Source organism: Sapajus apella, unplaced genomic scaffold, assembly GCF_009761245.1.
Source record: "Sapajus apella isolate SASKATOON/1434 unplaced genomic scaffold, GSC_monkey_1.0 scaffold53, whole genome shotgun sequence".
NCBI classification, from domain to species: domain Eukaryota; kingdom Metazoa; phylum Chordata; class Mammalia; order Primates; family Cebidae; genus Sapajus; species Sapajus apella.
Genome location: NW_022436993.1, coordinates 9,539,600 through 9,555,216, shown reverse-complemented (window position 1 = coordinate 9,555,216; position 15,617 = coordinate 9,539,600). Strand labels below are relative to the sequence as shown.

The following is a 15,617-nucleotide window of genomic DNA, read 5'->3' as shown; positions in this document are numbered from 1 at the left end:
TGTCTCAAATAAATAAATAAATTGAAAAAAATGTTTCCAAGGCTCTCTATCAATAATAATAATATATGCATGCTAGTGAGGAAGAATGAGACTTTTCAAATATATCAATGTAGCTCTTTCCAAGTAAATACTAATGTTTGCTAAAGTATGGAAATACAAGTATGAAATTTAAAAAGGGTAACATCTCTCATTAAAAGGAGAACCTTCTGAGTCCAATAAAATACATGTAGCTGAACAGATGTGAAAATGCTTCTTAACTGTCTTGATAAGTTTCTTTAATATGTTTTGGAAGTGACCATGTTTCAGAATTCTTTGTATTTCAGAATGAACACAGATGCTTTTAGACTTGAGTTAACCAAATGTCAGAACTAGTAAATTAGAAAGTTCTCAATTTGGGATTTCCAGCCCTCATGTCCAGATATAGGTAAATGTCAAGCCTGACTCAGGCTATGTGTGTGGAAAGTCAAACACCTGGGCAGTGTTGCAGCCAAAGATGTATGCATTTCCACTCATTGAGTCTTACTGTCAGCCAGGCTGGAGTGCAGTGGCATGATCTTGGCTCACTGCAACCTTCGCCTCCTGAGTTCAAGCAGTTTTCCCACCTCACCCTCCCAAGTAGCTGGGATTACAGGCACCAGCCACCACATCCAGCTAATTTCTATATTTTTAGTAGTGATGGGGTTTTACCATGTCAGCCAGGCTGGTCTCAAACTCCTGACCTCAGGTGACCTGCCTGCCTCGCCTCCCAAAGTAGTGGGATCACAGGCGTGAGCCACCATGCCCAGCCTCACTCTTTGTTTAAAAAACAAAATACATGTGATGATCTCAGCATGCTAGATTCAGTGGGCAAATCACAAAATCCAACTCATGAACTTGAATATCCCAGGGTCCTATAAATTCTGACATCCACCTGGTTATCTTCTTATTTTTCTTTTGCTTTTTTTTAAATTTTTTTTTATTTTTTTTGCTTTTGATTAAATGGAAGTTCAACTCCACCAACTGGGTATATTCAATTTCAGAAAAGCCCTCAAAGGGTAATGCCCCTTGAATGTGGTCTTTATAAGCCCAATAAAAGATCAGAAAGATAAAACATGTGGGAACTTACCACCAGAAAGGAAACTGACTTGATTTTAGTTAGCATGTATTGTAGGAGTAATGAAATACTGACCCAGATCTTGCCCTTCATATCCAGGAAAGTGCTAACAACATGATTCTTGAGTTGAGAGCCGAGGAAAACCATCCCTGAAAGACTTTTGTGAGACTCTTTCCTGGTTTAAGCCATTCAATAAGCCCCATAAGGAAACTTTCCTGTATGAGCAAAGGGTTAGCTATAGGATGGTATCAAAGTTAGCATTGCTTATAACCTTAGGCACATTGTACATTTTCCCTACACACCATATAACATATAACCGTTTAGAACATCAGTATGCATTGATGGGGCAAAGAGATAGACATACTTACTATGTAAGCCTACCTATTACTAGCTTCCTTTGATAAGAAATCATACATCCTGCATTATTCAAGCAATAGCTGATTCTTATAATACTGTACAAACAACAGCAGGAATTCACTCCATCACAGTGAAAAGAATAATTAAATAAGAGATCCTTGTTGGCCGGGCACGGTGGCTTACACCTGTAATTCCAACACTTTGGGTGGCTGAGATGGGTGGATCACGAGGTTGGGAGTTTGAGACCAGCCTGGCCAGCATGGTGAAACCCCATCTCTACTAAAAATACAAAAATTAGCAGGGCGTGGTGGCACATGCCTGTAATCCCAGCTCCTCGGGAGGCTGAGGCAGGAGAATCACTTGAACCCAGGAAGCAGAGATTGCAGTGAACCAAGATCGTGCCATTGCACTCCAGCCTGGGTGATGAGAGCAAGACACTGTTTCAAAAAAAAAAAAAAAAAAAAAAAATCCTAGTTTTCAAAAGGCTGGTTCATTTAATATCCATACCAAGATCAAAACTAAAAAATGTGATGCCTGTCACTCCTTTGAAAAGGTTGGAGGAAGCTGTTGTGAGCAGTTCAGCTTATATATCACAGGGAATGGTGGCTGTATTGTAACACCATGCTGTCTATTATTTCAAAGTAGTAATTTGTTCCTTCCTTCAATCTAAACGTACTGTGGTTTTTGTTAGAGAGCTAACATGTATAATATGATGCTTTCCTGGAGTGAGTAAATTTTTTTCTTCTCCTTGACCAATTCTTAACCATAGAAAGATTTTCTAGCTAGCCCAACTCCACGATGTCATCTTGAATCCTGACACCAGGGACATGACCCTGTTCAAGAAGTGAAGGGAACGGAAAGAGGGTGCCCAGATTGAGAAGGGACTTCACCGGGATGGGCAGTGTGGTATAGGGAGTGTTACAGACTCACACAGGCAGGTGGAGTCGGTCTGAATCCTGACTTTGCCAAGTTTTTGCCAAGATCAAGTCCTTTAAACTTTAAGTTTTTTAATCTTAAGAGCATTGAAGTTGATCTTTAAAATACTTCCAACTCTGATTCTGCAGTTGATAAAATTCTGTAGCTCTTTCAATTGTACTTGGAAGCGTTTTGTAAAATCTGAAGTGAGATTATGCATCTTTTTTTCTTGTAACACGTTTTAAGTGCTCTATTTTCAGGTGGAACAATGGGAAAAGTAAAAGCATGCCATGCGACAAAGCTAAACCCTTCGTTTTACAGATGAGGAAGCCAGCGCACATTCTCTGGGGTCCTTGTGCCCTTCCACTCTGCCACCTCTGTTAAACCCAGTGGCTTTGCATAAGTCACCAGAAGTCTTTCAATGTCATTTTATTAGACTGATTTCATTCGGGTATCTTGGGACCCAGTGTTTTCCCATTAGTCTTCATCAGGCCTAAAATCATTTTAATCCTGTCCTTCCTGGAGCCGACCCTGAATCATTTGCCTTGTGTATGACTGGGTTGATAATTTTCCATTCTCTCTTTCTCTCAAATGTCTGTTGCAATTTTAGTGAAACTTTTCATACTGCCCTTATTTTTACATAAAATCAGCAAAAGGAAGCACATTGTATTATTGGTATAAATGTAATTGCGGTTTCGGACCATGGATTTTAAATCATAACTAGTCTGAAATACATCTTTATTAATCAAAATAGGGACCATTATAATGAACACATTTTTGCCAAAGAGAAATAAGTTTGTTTATTCCTATAGCATAAAAATCCATGCTTTGGGATTCGACAAACTCTTGGAAAGCATTTTCTGCATCCTGCTGATTGTGGAAGCGTTTTCCCTGCAAAAAGTTGTTGAGCTGCTTGAAGAAGTGATAGTCAGTTGGAGAGGTTGGATGAATATGGCAGATGAGGCAACACTTCATAGTCCAATTCATTCGACTTCTGAAGCGCTGGTTGCATGATGTGTGGGCAGGCGTTGTTGTGGAGAAGAACTGGGCCCTTTCTGTTGACCAATGCCGGCTGCAGGAGCTGCAGTTTTTGGTGCATCTCATCAATCTGCTGAGCATACTTCTCAGATGGCATATTTTCGCTGAGATTCAGAGAACTGCAGTGGATCAGACCAGCAGCAGACCACCCAACAGTGACGGTGACCTTTTTTGGTGGAAGTTTGGCTTTGGGAGGTGCTCTGGAGCTCCTCAGTCCATCGGCTGAGCTGGTTGTCACCAGTTGTCCAGTAAAATCCACTTTTCGTTGCACGTCACAATCTGATGGATAAATGGTTCATTGTTGTTACATAGAATAAGAGAAGACGACGCTTCCAAACAATAATTTTTTTTTATTCTCGCTCAGCTCATGAGGTGCCCACTTACTGAGCTTTTTCACCTTTCCAATTTGCTTCAAATGCCGAACCACCGTAGAACGGTCCACATTGAGTTCTTCAGCAACTTCTTGTGTAGTTGTAAGAGAATCAGCTTTGATGATGGCTCCCAAGTGGTCGTTGTCAACCTCCAGTGGCCAGCACGATGCTCCTCGTCTTCACGGCTCATCTCCTTTGCAAAACTTCTTGAACCAGCACCGCACTGCACGTTCAGTAGCAGTTTCTGGGCCAAATGCGCTGCTGATGTTGCAAGTTGTCTCCACTGCTTTACAACCCATTTTGAACTCGAATGAGACAATCACTCAAATTTGCTTTTTGTCTAACATCATTTCCATAGTCTAAAATAAACAAACAGCAAGTAATATCATTAGCAAAAAAGCATAAAGTGTGAAACGCCCACTAAAACGACATATAATGTAACCACATTTAATGTATTCCAATAGCAAACAGCTAATTCCAGCAATGCAAAAACCGCAATTACTTTTGCACTCACATATAATAAAAGTTTTCAAAGTAGTTGCTTGTTATCTCAAAGCTGGTTTAAGATATTATAAGACATGTAGTCAAATGTTCTGTGCTGCACTTTTATACGGTTGATACGGAGAATATCAACATTACATTTGAAACTACAGATATAAAATGTTTCTCTGAAAATATTCAGTTCTAGCATGAAACTGATTAATTCAAGCAGATTATAAGGGTATCTTTCAGTTTTGTTAGATTTGATTACATTGCATTCTTAATATGCTTTACCTTTAAATTTTATTTTCTTTGCATACTGTTTTAAGCATTCGTGATAGTTTTATTTATTTTTTTTACTATGGTTTTATTTGCTTTCATTTTACTTTCTTTATAACCTATTTTTCCTCTCCTGTCCACCTGATGATTTTTGAATTGTTTGTCTGTATATAGCTGTAGACATAGATGCTACTGGCTTAGATGCAGAAGAAAATGATATTCCAGCAAACCACCGCTCCCCTAAACCCAGTGCAAACAGTGTAACGTCACCCCACTCCAAAGAGAAAAGAATGCCCTTCTTTAAGAAGGTAACATGAACTTCCGAGCTCCCATTGTCCACCTGCTGAAGCGCACTGTGTCACATTTCTAGTCCTGTTGACTGTCTGCGTCCTTTGACAAGCCAATAACGTGCATGCTCTGTTATTTGTTTCCTTTCCATGCTGCTGTAGCTAAGCAGAAGCAGAAATCGGTAAGTTTACATTGACATAAGCTGTGTTTATCCTGCCACTGGCATCATTAGCATTAATTCCCACAGTTGTATGAAATACAATCATTTCTGTCCCAAGCAAAGAACCTATCAACAGCTAATTGAGCTCATGCATTTCAAAGCAACTAAATTCAGGGAGTGACCTGTTAAAACACCATTACAGTACTTATCCTTTTTGATGGAATAATATCTACCACCAAAGGAATTTGTTTCAACATTCAAGGATGTCAAACACCGACAGCTCCATATAATGCACCTAAATTGTGCATGCTTATTCTGTCTTTCTTCCAGAAATTTAACTTATGATCAAGCACATTAAAGCAGTTATTAGATTCTGATTAATGGTATCCAGATACATAGCTTGTACTAAAAAAAAAAAAAAAAAAAATTCAAGTTTTAATTTAGTCAGTATTTAAACTTCTAATCCACTAGGTGCAAAATCTGCAGATGAACAAGACCAGTGGAAAACTGCAGGCTTGTTTTGGCGGTTTACTGTGAGTTTTTCCTATTGTCATATATAAATATTCTCCCAATGTTCTTGCCTTCTCCATCAGTCAGATTTTAGCATCTCACCCATTGGACAGTGCAGCCGGTGGTCATGCGTAGAGCCTTTGCCATTGGCCACCCAAGATACTAGAGTGAGGTTCCCTGTCCCCTCAATGGAAACTGTAAGGTATTCTCAAGCTCTCGTCACTTCAGACAAAGCCTGTTTCCTCTTACCCATTTTGTAGCTGTGAAGCATTATTTTTTAAAGACCACTACCATCCCCCACAAATTTCCCTTTTTTTCCTCCTCGTTTACCCATCAGTTTCCACAGCTACCATGCTGTCTTTTAGAGCCATACGAATGTTGCCAAGTCTGGCAAAATCATGGATATATTCTCACACACACATGTGAAGTCAAGTCTTTTCTCTACCCCCAAACTCTCCAAACAAGTATTTTGGTTTGTGGAGGAACTCTAAAGTCATTAATGAGGTGTCAGATACAGAACTGTAAAGTTGGGTTTTTTGCATCAGTTATGATTACTTTAGTAAGGGAAAACTTTAGCACTCTAGGCAAAAATTATAACACTTGGATTTTTGTGTTAACACAGAAAGCCTCAGCTTGATGTTCATCTACAACAGTGGGCCCATCTCTCAGGTCCGATCTTGTTATAGCTAAAGCTTGCGGCCAAGCGACTGACAATATCCATCATTTAGAAGCTTAAAAAATAGACATCGCTAAGATATTCTGGACTTGACAGAGCAGGAACGTGAACTAAAGCCATATTTGTCAGGATAGGTTTTTGAAGTTTTCCTACCTTTAAATTTTAAAACTTTAAAAATGTTGATCACAGTTTTTTCACTAAATAATTCAAGTAGCCAGGGCGTGATGGCTCACACCTGTAATCCCAGCAATTTGGGAGCCTGAGGCAGGTGGATCACCTGAGGTCAGGAGTTTGAGACCAGTCCGGCCAATATGGTGAAACGATGTCTCTGCTAAAAATACAAAACATTAGCCCAGCGTGGTGGCAGACACCTGTAGTCCCCGCTACTTGGGAGGTTGAGACAGAAGAATTGCTTGAACCTGGAAGGTGGAGACTGCAGTGAGCCAAGAGAGTACCACTGCACTCCAGCCTGGGCAACAGAGCTGATGACTCTGTCCCAGAAAAAAAAAAAAAATAGGATTAACAGGAAAGAGTAGATAAAAATGATGGTGTCATTCTCCATAGAGCACAAAGCACCAATATTCCATCAAATAAGGTAATTTCTGTAGCTACCCCATTGATTAAGAAGCTGATTCATTACCAGCAATGGGTGACCCTTCGCTAGTTGGCAGTTATAGATCAAAGGAGCCAAAGACCTATCAAACACTGGGCCACTTCAGAATTAAAGTCTTAAGGTGAAATTTCTTGGTAGCTGTTACTAAAATGCAGGAAATTTACATTACTAATTTCAACAGTGGAAAAGATGTTCTTATACTGCATAGTTATAAGGACTTGGCTTCTAAACATTTTCAGTATGATCCCAGGTGGTATAAATGAAATAATTTAAGAAATATGCTTATGATGCCTTCGGCACTGGTATTCATTCTTCTTATGTTATTGATAATGTGGTTAACGTCAATGTAGAATTCAAAGACGAAACAACCTGAGATTCAATGAGAAGATTGTTTTCTGTGTTTTAGGTTGCATTTAGAGCGGTGCTTGTGTGGCATGTGTGCTGTCACTGTATTATGTTTGTCTTTTTTTTTTTTTTTTCCGTTCAAAAATGTATTCTACTTTGATTGTGTCAATTAAAATTACTTCTGAATGCTAGGTGAAATTTTAGGCAGTGAAATTTGGCAGCACAGTCAGGGTAACATTTTTCTCCCCTCTGATTATATTGTCTCTGACTACTGGTGAAATCTCAGATGGAAGCTTTTGAATTTGAAATGCTTTTTAATTTCCCCCTGAGGCAATCTGAGTTCAAATGAAGCCAGAAAAGTTTGTAATGGGCAATTTTAAGCAACAATAAAATGTTCTTGAGTGACGGGCAGATGCAAAAATGACATTCATATTTGCATATCAGTGTATCGAATTCTTAAAATTGTTTAAAGAACATTTTTCTGTTGGTGTGTGTGATTCTCACGTTATATTTTTTGACACTCCTTAACCAGAAAGATTCATACAGCAATGATTTGCTTATCCCAGTGTCTAAGGCCATATTTCTCTTCTGCATTTTTTTTTAAAGAAGTCATTCTTGGGTCAGTTTAATATTTTATGTTATCAAAAGAGCCAATTTTAATATAAACCAATTAGCGGTTAACTATTTTTTTGAAAAATGTTATTTAACCATTTTATTTGAAGCAATTAAGCTGAAAAGTGTTGATAGTTTTGGAAATTGCTACAAAATGTAGCTCTTCCCCTACTCTTCTTAAAAAGAAATAAATAATTACAGAAAGACATCAATTAGTTATCTAACAGAAACACTACTTAAACTAATTTTGAGAATCATATTAGATATGCACACTGATAATGAACCTTCTGAGTCTACTATAGCATGGTTGAGTATATTATAATCACCTTCCCTTGAAGGCACATAAACCTTACCTTTGAAGTACCCAGGTAAAAAAACTAAAAAATCTGAAAGCATTAATCACTAAGCTGTGAGCAGTAATCTAGCAATCATGATTACGGTTTACTAGAATAAGCATGCATGCTCATTTAAACTCTCACAATAAAATAGAATTTCGATAATAGTGAGAGTTACAATATTTTGAGATTAGGTAAAAAGTATTGGTAGTGAGCGTTAACATATTTTGAAATTAGGTTTTACACAGGTAAGACAAACACCTAACATGCAAAGGTAATGAAATCTTTCTTTTCTCTGTAATTAACCACATGAGGTCTAATGGTTACAGCTCTTTAGAAAATGCAAATGCATCCGAAAAGCAATAATAACTTCTAGTCAAGCCTAGAGCACCTATCTTGCATGAGGCATGTTTCTCTTGGTTCTATCATCTAGTTTTTGTTCAAAAGCAGCATCTCTTGTTTTAGGAACTAATAGGTCAGTAGGATTTCTTGAGATAAGCAAGAAAACTGTAGACAACAGTAAGTGGAAACTTTAGGAAAGTGAACCCACCAATCTTTGAGTTTATGTAGAAAAGAGGCAAGTAGAAAAAAAAAAAAAAAGTGCCTGGAAAACCAGTGCCTCATATTACAGAGTTCAGAAAGAGTACCTTATACATCAAGTATTTATGTTCCACCTGCCTGTGAAGTGTCTAAAGCGTCTCCTCTCTCTGCAGACAGAGCACACTCCTCCGTATGATGTGGTACCTTCCATGCGACCGGTGGTCCTGGTGGGCCCTTCTCTGAAGGGCTACGAGGTGAGGAGCTGCCTTCCACAGAACACTTGACTTCTGCATGCTGAACTCCCTTGTGACTCTGCCTCCTATTCCTGACCCTCCTTCTGAATTCTGCAGCTGAAAGAGCCAAATTTAGAGCTTAAAGAGCTCATAGCAGCAAAGCATGTTGTTCTTCAAGCTGTGGTCTACACTGCTTTGTCCTTTTTCTGTTTTGTTTACCTGGCTGTTACTTTGAAGATTTCTGCTAGTTGCAGTGTACTCAGTCCAAGAAATAGTGTCAAATGGAGACCGATTGAAACCACTTGCAATGTGATTTGCCACTAGAAATCATCATGATAAGTTCAGTTCAATTGTCATTGCATCAGAACTCAGAAGCAGAAAAATGCAGCATCCTCACATACGAAGCTCAGGTTTTCAGGCATTCCTGAGAGAATTAAAACTGTTTTATCATGATTAGTAATGGTTTTTGTCATATCTTAATTTATTCCTTGCTCAATTGCAGGTCACAGATATGATGCAAAAAGCGTTGTTTGATTTTTTAAAACACAGATTTGAAGGACGGTGAGTATTTCAGCATACTGGGTTGTGTGGATTTTGTCTTAAAGATGGCAAAATCCTGGTGGGACAGGCATGTGATTCCAAGAGAAAACCACCCTCTGATGTCTACATGATGATGGGAAATAAGTTTCCCTCAATTTAATCTGATTCAATCAGTATTTGTCATATTGGCTTTGTACATCCCTAACCCTTGATGTCCAGTTCTTATACCCATAAGCTGACCTTGGGCATGACTCCACTGGCCCATCTCACCCTCAGTTCATGGTCAACTGGCCCCCTACTGCTGCCCAGACATCGCACTAAATATCCCTCTTCCATTCACTTTTCCCCAAAGACTTGTGTGCCATCTCCCCCTCCTTTTTTTTTTCTTTTTTCTTTTTTTTTTTTTTTTTAGACGGAGTTTCGCTCTTGTTACCCAGGCTGGAGTGCAATGGCGCGATCTCGGCTCACCGCAACCTCCGCCTCCTGGGTTCAGGCAATTCTCCTGCCTCAGCCTCCCCAGCAGCTGGGATTACAGGCACGCACCACCATGCCCAGCTAATTTTTTGTATTTTTAGTAGAGACGGGGTTTCACCATGTTGACCAGGATGGTCTCGATCTCTTGACCTCATGATCCACCCGCCTCGGCCTCCCAAAGTGCTGGGATTACAAGCGTGACCCACCCCGCCCGGCCCATCGCCCCCTCCTTAAGCCTCTGATAACCCTCTCTCATCTCACGCTCCCCCAGTGAACTTGCTTCCCTTTGTCACTGGAAAAAATAGAGGCAAATGGAGAATATCCAGGCATTTCCATAACCCCGCCTGTGGAGCTGAGTGTTTGCCTGGGTGCTCTGCTTTATCTCCCATTGCTATGTTCCTAGCAAGGGCCAACCCACCCATGTGGGCACTGGCTCTCACTCCCCATCCCTGCTCTGCCAGAAGTATCCACACACAGCAGTAATTATCCTTTGCCCCCTCCTCATCAGTATTTGCCATTCTAATGGAAACTCCATCAGCATGTAAAAATGCTACTTCCCCTCATATGTCACCTCATATTCCTCTAGGTATCTCATTTATCTTTTCTTTACAAGAAGATTCCTTAAAATAATTGAGTTTACTTGCTTTCCTTCCACTTTCTTGAGCCCACCCCAGTTATGTTTTCACCCACACCACTCAACTAAACTAGTCATGTCAAGATCACCAATGACCTCCACACTGCTAATCCGGGGATAAATTTTCAGCTCCAATCTTACTTGACCATGAGCAATAGTTGACGTGGTGGATTACTCCATCTTCTCTGAAGAACTTTATTTGCTTGGTTTCTGGAAGCGCACTTTTCTGGGTTTCCTTCTATTACACGGACTGCTCCATTGTCTCCTTTGCTGATTCTTCCTCATCAACTGGAAATCTTGGACAGCACAGGGCTAAGCTCTTTAATGTCTTTTATCTACATTCCTTAAGTGATTTCATTCAGTGTCAGATTTTTAAATTCTAGTCCTTTGCCAGTCTTTCCTCTAAATTCTAGACCCATGTATCCAACTGCCTATTCAGTAACACTACTAAGATGTCTAATGGACTTTACCAACATAACCTCCCCCAAAACCTGCTCCTCCCATGGTCTTCCCTATCTCAATTAGTGGCTTCTTCGTCTTTCACTCTGTATTTACAGCCACTCCTCATCACTCGCGTTAATGCCTGGGCTCAGCCTCTTGTCGGATCAGCAGTGGCATTAGATTCTCATAGGAGTACAAACCCTACTGTGAACTGTGCATGCACATTATCTGGGTTACAAGCTCCTCATGAGAGTCTAAGGCCTGGTTATCTGTCACTGTCTCCCATTACCCCCAGCAGGGACCCTCTAGTTGCAGGAAAACAAGCTCCCACTGATTGTACATATGGTGAGCTGTATAATAATTTCATTATATATTCCAGTGTCTTAATAATAGAAACAACGTGCATAATAAGTGTAATGTGCTTGAATCATCCCAGAACCATCTCCCCACTCCCGCCGAACCGGTCCATGGAAAAATTGTCTTTCACAAGAGTGGTTCCTGGTGCCAAAACGGTTGGGGACTGCTGTAATAGATAGTATTTGTTGGTTTCAGGATTCTTTTAGATTTCTTAATATAGTACTTTGTTTCTAGACCACACCTATTACTACAACCATTTTTAATTTATATTGAATTTTAGCAGGGAGGCAAGGGCAGGAGGGAAACCTTTATAGGAGGACAAGTATTGTTAGTAAGTGATCAAGCAATCTGGGTGTGGTGGCTCATGCCTATAATTCCAGCACTTTGGGAGGGCAAGGTGAGCGGATCACGAGGTCAGGAGTTCGAGATCAGCCTGGCCAACATGGTGAAACCCTGTCTCTATTAAAAATAGCAAAATTAGCTGGGCATGGTGGTGGGCACCTATGGTTCCAGCAACTCAGAAGGCTGAGGCAGGAGAATAACTTGAACCCGGGAGGCAGAGGTTGCGGTGAGCCGAGATCCCACTGTACTCCAGCCTGGGCGACAGAGTGGGACTTGTCTCAAAAAAAAAAAAAAAGAAAAAAAAAAATTAGTGATCAGGCAAAGGACTGAAAGGAGAGAATGAGGAAAACAAAAACTATTTTAAGTTTCAAGGTATGAAAAGACTTTATGATCAAGGTCTTTATAACCAAATACCCCTAGTTAGATTTTTTTAATTTTCTATAACTTTACAAAATATTTTTTAGTTTGTGCCAGGAAAACAGAATCTTTAGCTTGGACCAAGGCTCCTAGGCACTGGCCAAGTATAAAAGGCATACCTCTAATCTGCTCCATTTAGCTTGTGTTTTTTTATTCTTGGCTCTGTCATTTATCATGAGTTGGAATTGTGAACACTCAAAAAATTCTGCTAACAAAGGCACGGTGTTCTCCATGCCTGAGTTAACCCCTTTCCTAAATGTCAAATATGGGGAGATGGGATGGACTTTCCTGGATTACTACTTATATTTAAACCTGAGTCAGTTTTGAATTTGGAAGACATATTCCAGCCAGAAACGGTATATCTTGGACCCATGTTCAAGTGTATCAGCCACCCAAATTGGTTTTATTTAAGAAACAGATAAACAAAATAACTTAATGTATCTATTATTTCTAGCCAGAAGTAATTTCCTTATGGTTTAATACACTTGCCTTGGCTCATCTTGGCTTACAGAGCTGGGGTTCAATTTTCTAGACCTGTTGTCACCAATTAATAGTCCTCAGAGGAAGAAACAGAGTCCATAGGCAGAATTTAAAAGCCATGTACAAATTTAACACTTTTACCCATGGCAAGACATCTACAGTAACTGAATTATTGAATGTTTTTGCTTTTGGCAAGACAAGACAGCAGTAGAAGATGAAAAGTCATCAAAAGCATCAGGTTGTATGTACACATGACATTCTAAAAAAGAACAATGAATTAATTATTCCTTAATCATCTGTTAAATAAGCTAAATTTATTTTTCAAAAAGTTTAAGCCCAAGAGGAGAAAATATGAAAGGAAATGTTAGTTATGAAAAAGCTTCTAGGTAGTCAAGAATTCCTTTTCTTTTCTGAAACCCACTTAAGTTCATTTGCAGAAGTACTGGGGGGGCTGTCAGAATCACGATTCTGGATGTTAAGTAGCATCAGTGTGTCAGATCAAAGAAATAAATCATCCTCCTCCTCCTGTTGTGTGCAATAAAGTAGCCCATTTAAAACTGGATTCACAGTACCCAATCGTGTCATGTAAATAGAGCAATCTTCAGATTCACCTTGTAGAATGGTGACAGGTAAATTAACAAGGAAATTGAGAACAAGAAGGAAAGCTACTACCTGGGATAAATTCAGGTTGCTTCCTCCCTCTGCCCTCCCCACCCCACCCCGCCCTTCAGCGACTTTCAAAATGTCAGCAGTCTGTCCTGAAGTGTTTGGAATGCATACTGAATTGCTATAGGGATAAATATACCATTGCCAGAATCTTCTGCAGGACAATCTTATTAGAAATCAAAAATTCCTGGGCTGGGCGCAGTGGCTCACACCAGCACTTTGGGAGGCTGAAGCAGGCACATCACTTGATGCCAGGAGTTTAAGACAAGCCTGGCCAACATGGTGAAACCTGTCTCTACTAAAAGTACAAAAATTAGCTGGGCACAGTGGTGGGCACCTGTAATCCTAGCTACTCAGGAGGCTGAGGCAGGAGAATCGCCTGAACCCAGGAGGCAGAGGTTGCAGTGAGCCAAGGTTATGCCATTGCACTGCAGCCTGGATGACAGAGTGAGAGAATCTGTCCATAAAAAAAAATAAAAATTAAAAAAATAAAAAAGTAAGCAAATATAAGAAGTTGTTTATCTCATGGAAACTACGAGAAAAATATACCAGAAAAATACACTGGGCTGGGTGCAGTGGTTCACACGTGTAGTCCCAGCACTTTAGGGGGACTGCTTGAGCTCAGAAGTTTGAGACCGGCCTGGGCAACATAGTGAGACCCTGTTTCTACTTAAAAAAAAAAATTAGCTGGTTGCGGTGGCATGCACCTGTCATCCCAGCTACTTGGGAGGCTGAGCCAGTGGGGATCACTTGAGCCTAGTAGGTTGATGCTGCAGTGAGCTATAATCACACCCCTGTACTCCAGCCTGGGTGACAGAATGAGACGATGTCTCCAAAAAAGAAAAAAAGCACATTATGTGACATAGTTCATTTGATGATTATGTACATAGTTACAATAAATATTAAACATGGGGCCAGCCAAAATTATAGTTTGTCTATCTGAATCTCTCTGGGATGTTCTAGCCTGCTGCAGTCTGGACCATTTCTGTGTTGGGTGTCATTCTGGAACATTCCTTGTTATTATCCCTGGGATTCTCTTCACCTTCCTTTCAGGCTGAAGCTCCTCTTTCCTAGAGGCGTTGATTTCTTTCAAGCTTTACTGTCATTTCAGTCAAAAAAACCTTCTCCAGTCATTTCCCTGGGAAGAGTATATACACTTTTTTCTCAATAGCCTGCATGTTTACAAACCTTTCTGTTTAATTGCTAGTTTAAATGGTTATGGAATTCTGATTGAAATAGTTTTCCCTCCAAATTTTAAAGGCTTCTTGCTCCATTATCTTCTGGCCTCCACTGTTGCTTTGAGAAGTACAAAGCATTCTAGTGCTTGATGCTTTGAGACATGTTTTTTCCTCCGAAAGCTTGTAGGTTTCTCTTTGTCCCCAGCGTGATGAAATTTATAAAAATATGTCTTGGTGTGGATCTTTCAACTCTTGTGCTAGACCTTTTCAGTTTGAAAAATTAGACCCTTAATTCTGTGATGACTTCTTTATTTCCTTTCCTCTGTCTTCTTTATCTTTTTCTGAACTCTTGTAATTTGGAATTTGGACCTCTTGTTATTCTCTACTTTTCTTACCTTTCTTCTCTTATCTTCCAGCTGTCTTTTTTGTTGTATCCTTTAGAGATGTTACCTTTCTTTTAACCCTTCTTTTCATTTTTTAAATTTCTATTATCATGTTTTTATTTTCAAAAGCTCTTACTTTTAAATAGAAGTTTGTTCTAGTTTCATCGACAAAACCATCTCTTAGCTTTTAACTATGAATAATTTTCACAGTTGATTTTTGTTTGTTTTGGTCTGTCACGTTAGAGGTTTTCTGAAGATGCCTGACAAACAGTCCTGTGCTCAAAATTTAAAGTAAGGCAGAAAATAATTACTCAGAAGCTCTGTGCTCATAGGCGGGGCTTGTCAACTTTGTGCTTCTGTGAATGGCAATCTTGCTGGACAATTTACATAGGAAACCTCCAATATCATTATCTTTGGGTCTTTACGCTTTGGCAGTCAGATTCCCCAGAGACGAATCTTCCATTCTGACCCCTGAGGATATAAATATAAGCCAGGCTACCAAAATTCTACAATGAGGAAGAGGGTTGAAGATTCAGCATTCAGAATCTTTTCTTTTTCGTCCAGTATTCTCTGCCCCTGGTGTGTCTAGGGTCCCCTGGTCAGAGGCCGTCTTGTATTGTCTGCAAGATAACAAACGAAGGTCTTTTACCACACAGGAAAAGAACTGTCACCTGGCCATTGACGTTGTGAAGCTGCAGTGGAGGGCTCTGAAGGAAACAGACTTTTTAACCAAACCTTTTCTTTTTGCCCCACCTTCATTCACTACCTTTTTTTTTTTTTTTTTTTTTTTTGGAGGGTTTTTTTCTTTTTTTTTCCAGTTTGGGGTTCAAGAGGGTGGTCTGGCTCTCTTCAAGCTTACA

The 15,617-nt window shown here is 39.8% G+C and overlaps 1 protein-coding gene and 1 long non-coding RNA gene across 11 annotated transcripts in view; one reads left to right on the top strand and one right to left on the bottom strand.

Annotated features, from left to right (window-relative positions):
• Window positions 1-15,617, top strand: part of CACNB2 (calcium voltage-gated channel auxiliary subunit beta 2) — a 397,329-nt gene that overhangs the window by 364,992 nt on the left and 16,720 nt on the right. For 6 of the 10 annotated variants that reach the window (XM_032243933.1, XM_032243934.1, XM_032243940.1 and 3 more), the window contains 3 exons: window positions 4,708-4,841; window positions 8,786-8,866; window positions 9,348-9,406. In XM_032243933.1, coding sequence (XP_032099824.1) covers window positions 4,708-4,841; window positions 8,786-8,866; window positions 9,348-9,406 — 274 coding nt within the window. Of the gene's footprint in view, window positions 1-4,707; window positions 4,842-4,982; window positions 5,003-5,452; window positions 5,515-8,785; window positions 8,867-9,347; window positions 9,407-15,617 lie in introns of all 10 variants that reach the window. The other 4 variants (XM_032243935.1, XM_032243942.1, XM_032243941.1 and 1 more) reach the window with 2 other exon arrangements.
• LOC116527134 lies at window positions 3,747-9,238 on the bottom strand. The gene is made up of 2 exons (XR_004258404.1): window positions 9,065-9,238; window positions 3,747-4,133 (listed from the first exon to the last, which is right to left on the bottom strand). It is a non-coding gene; the product is annotated as an uncharacterized LOC116527134 (long non-coding RNA).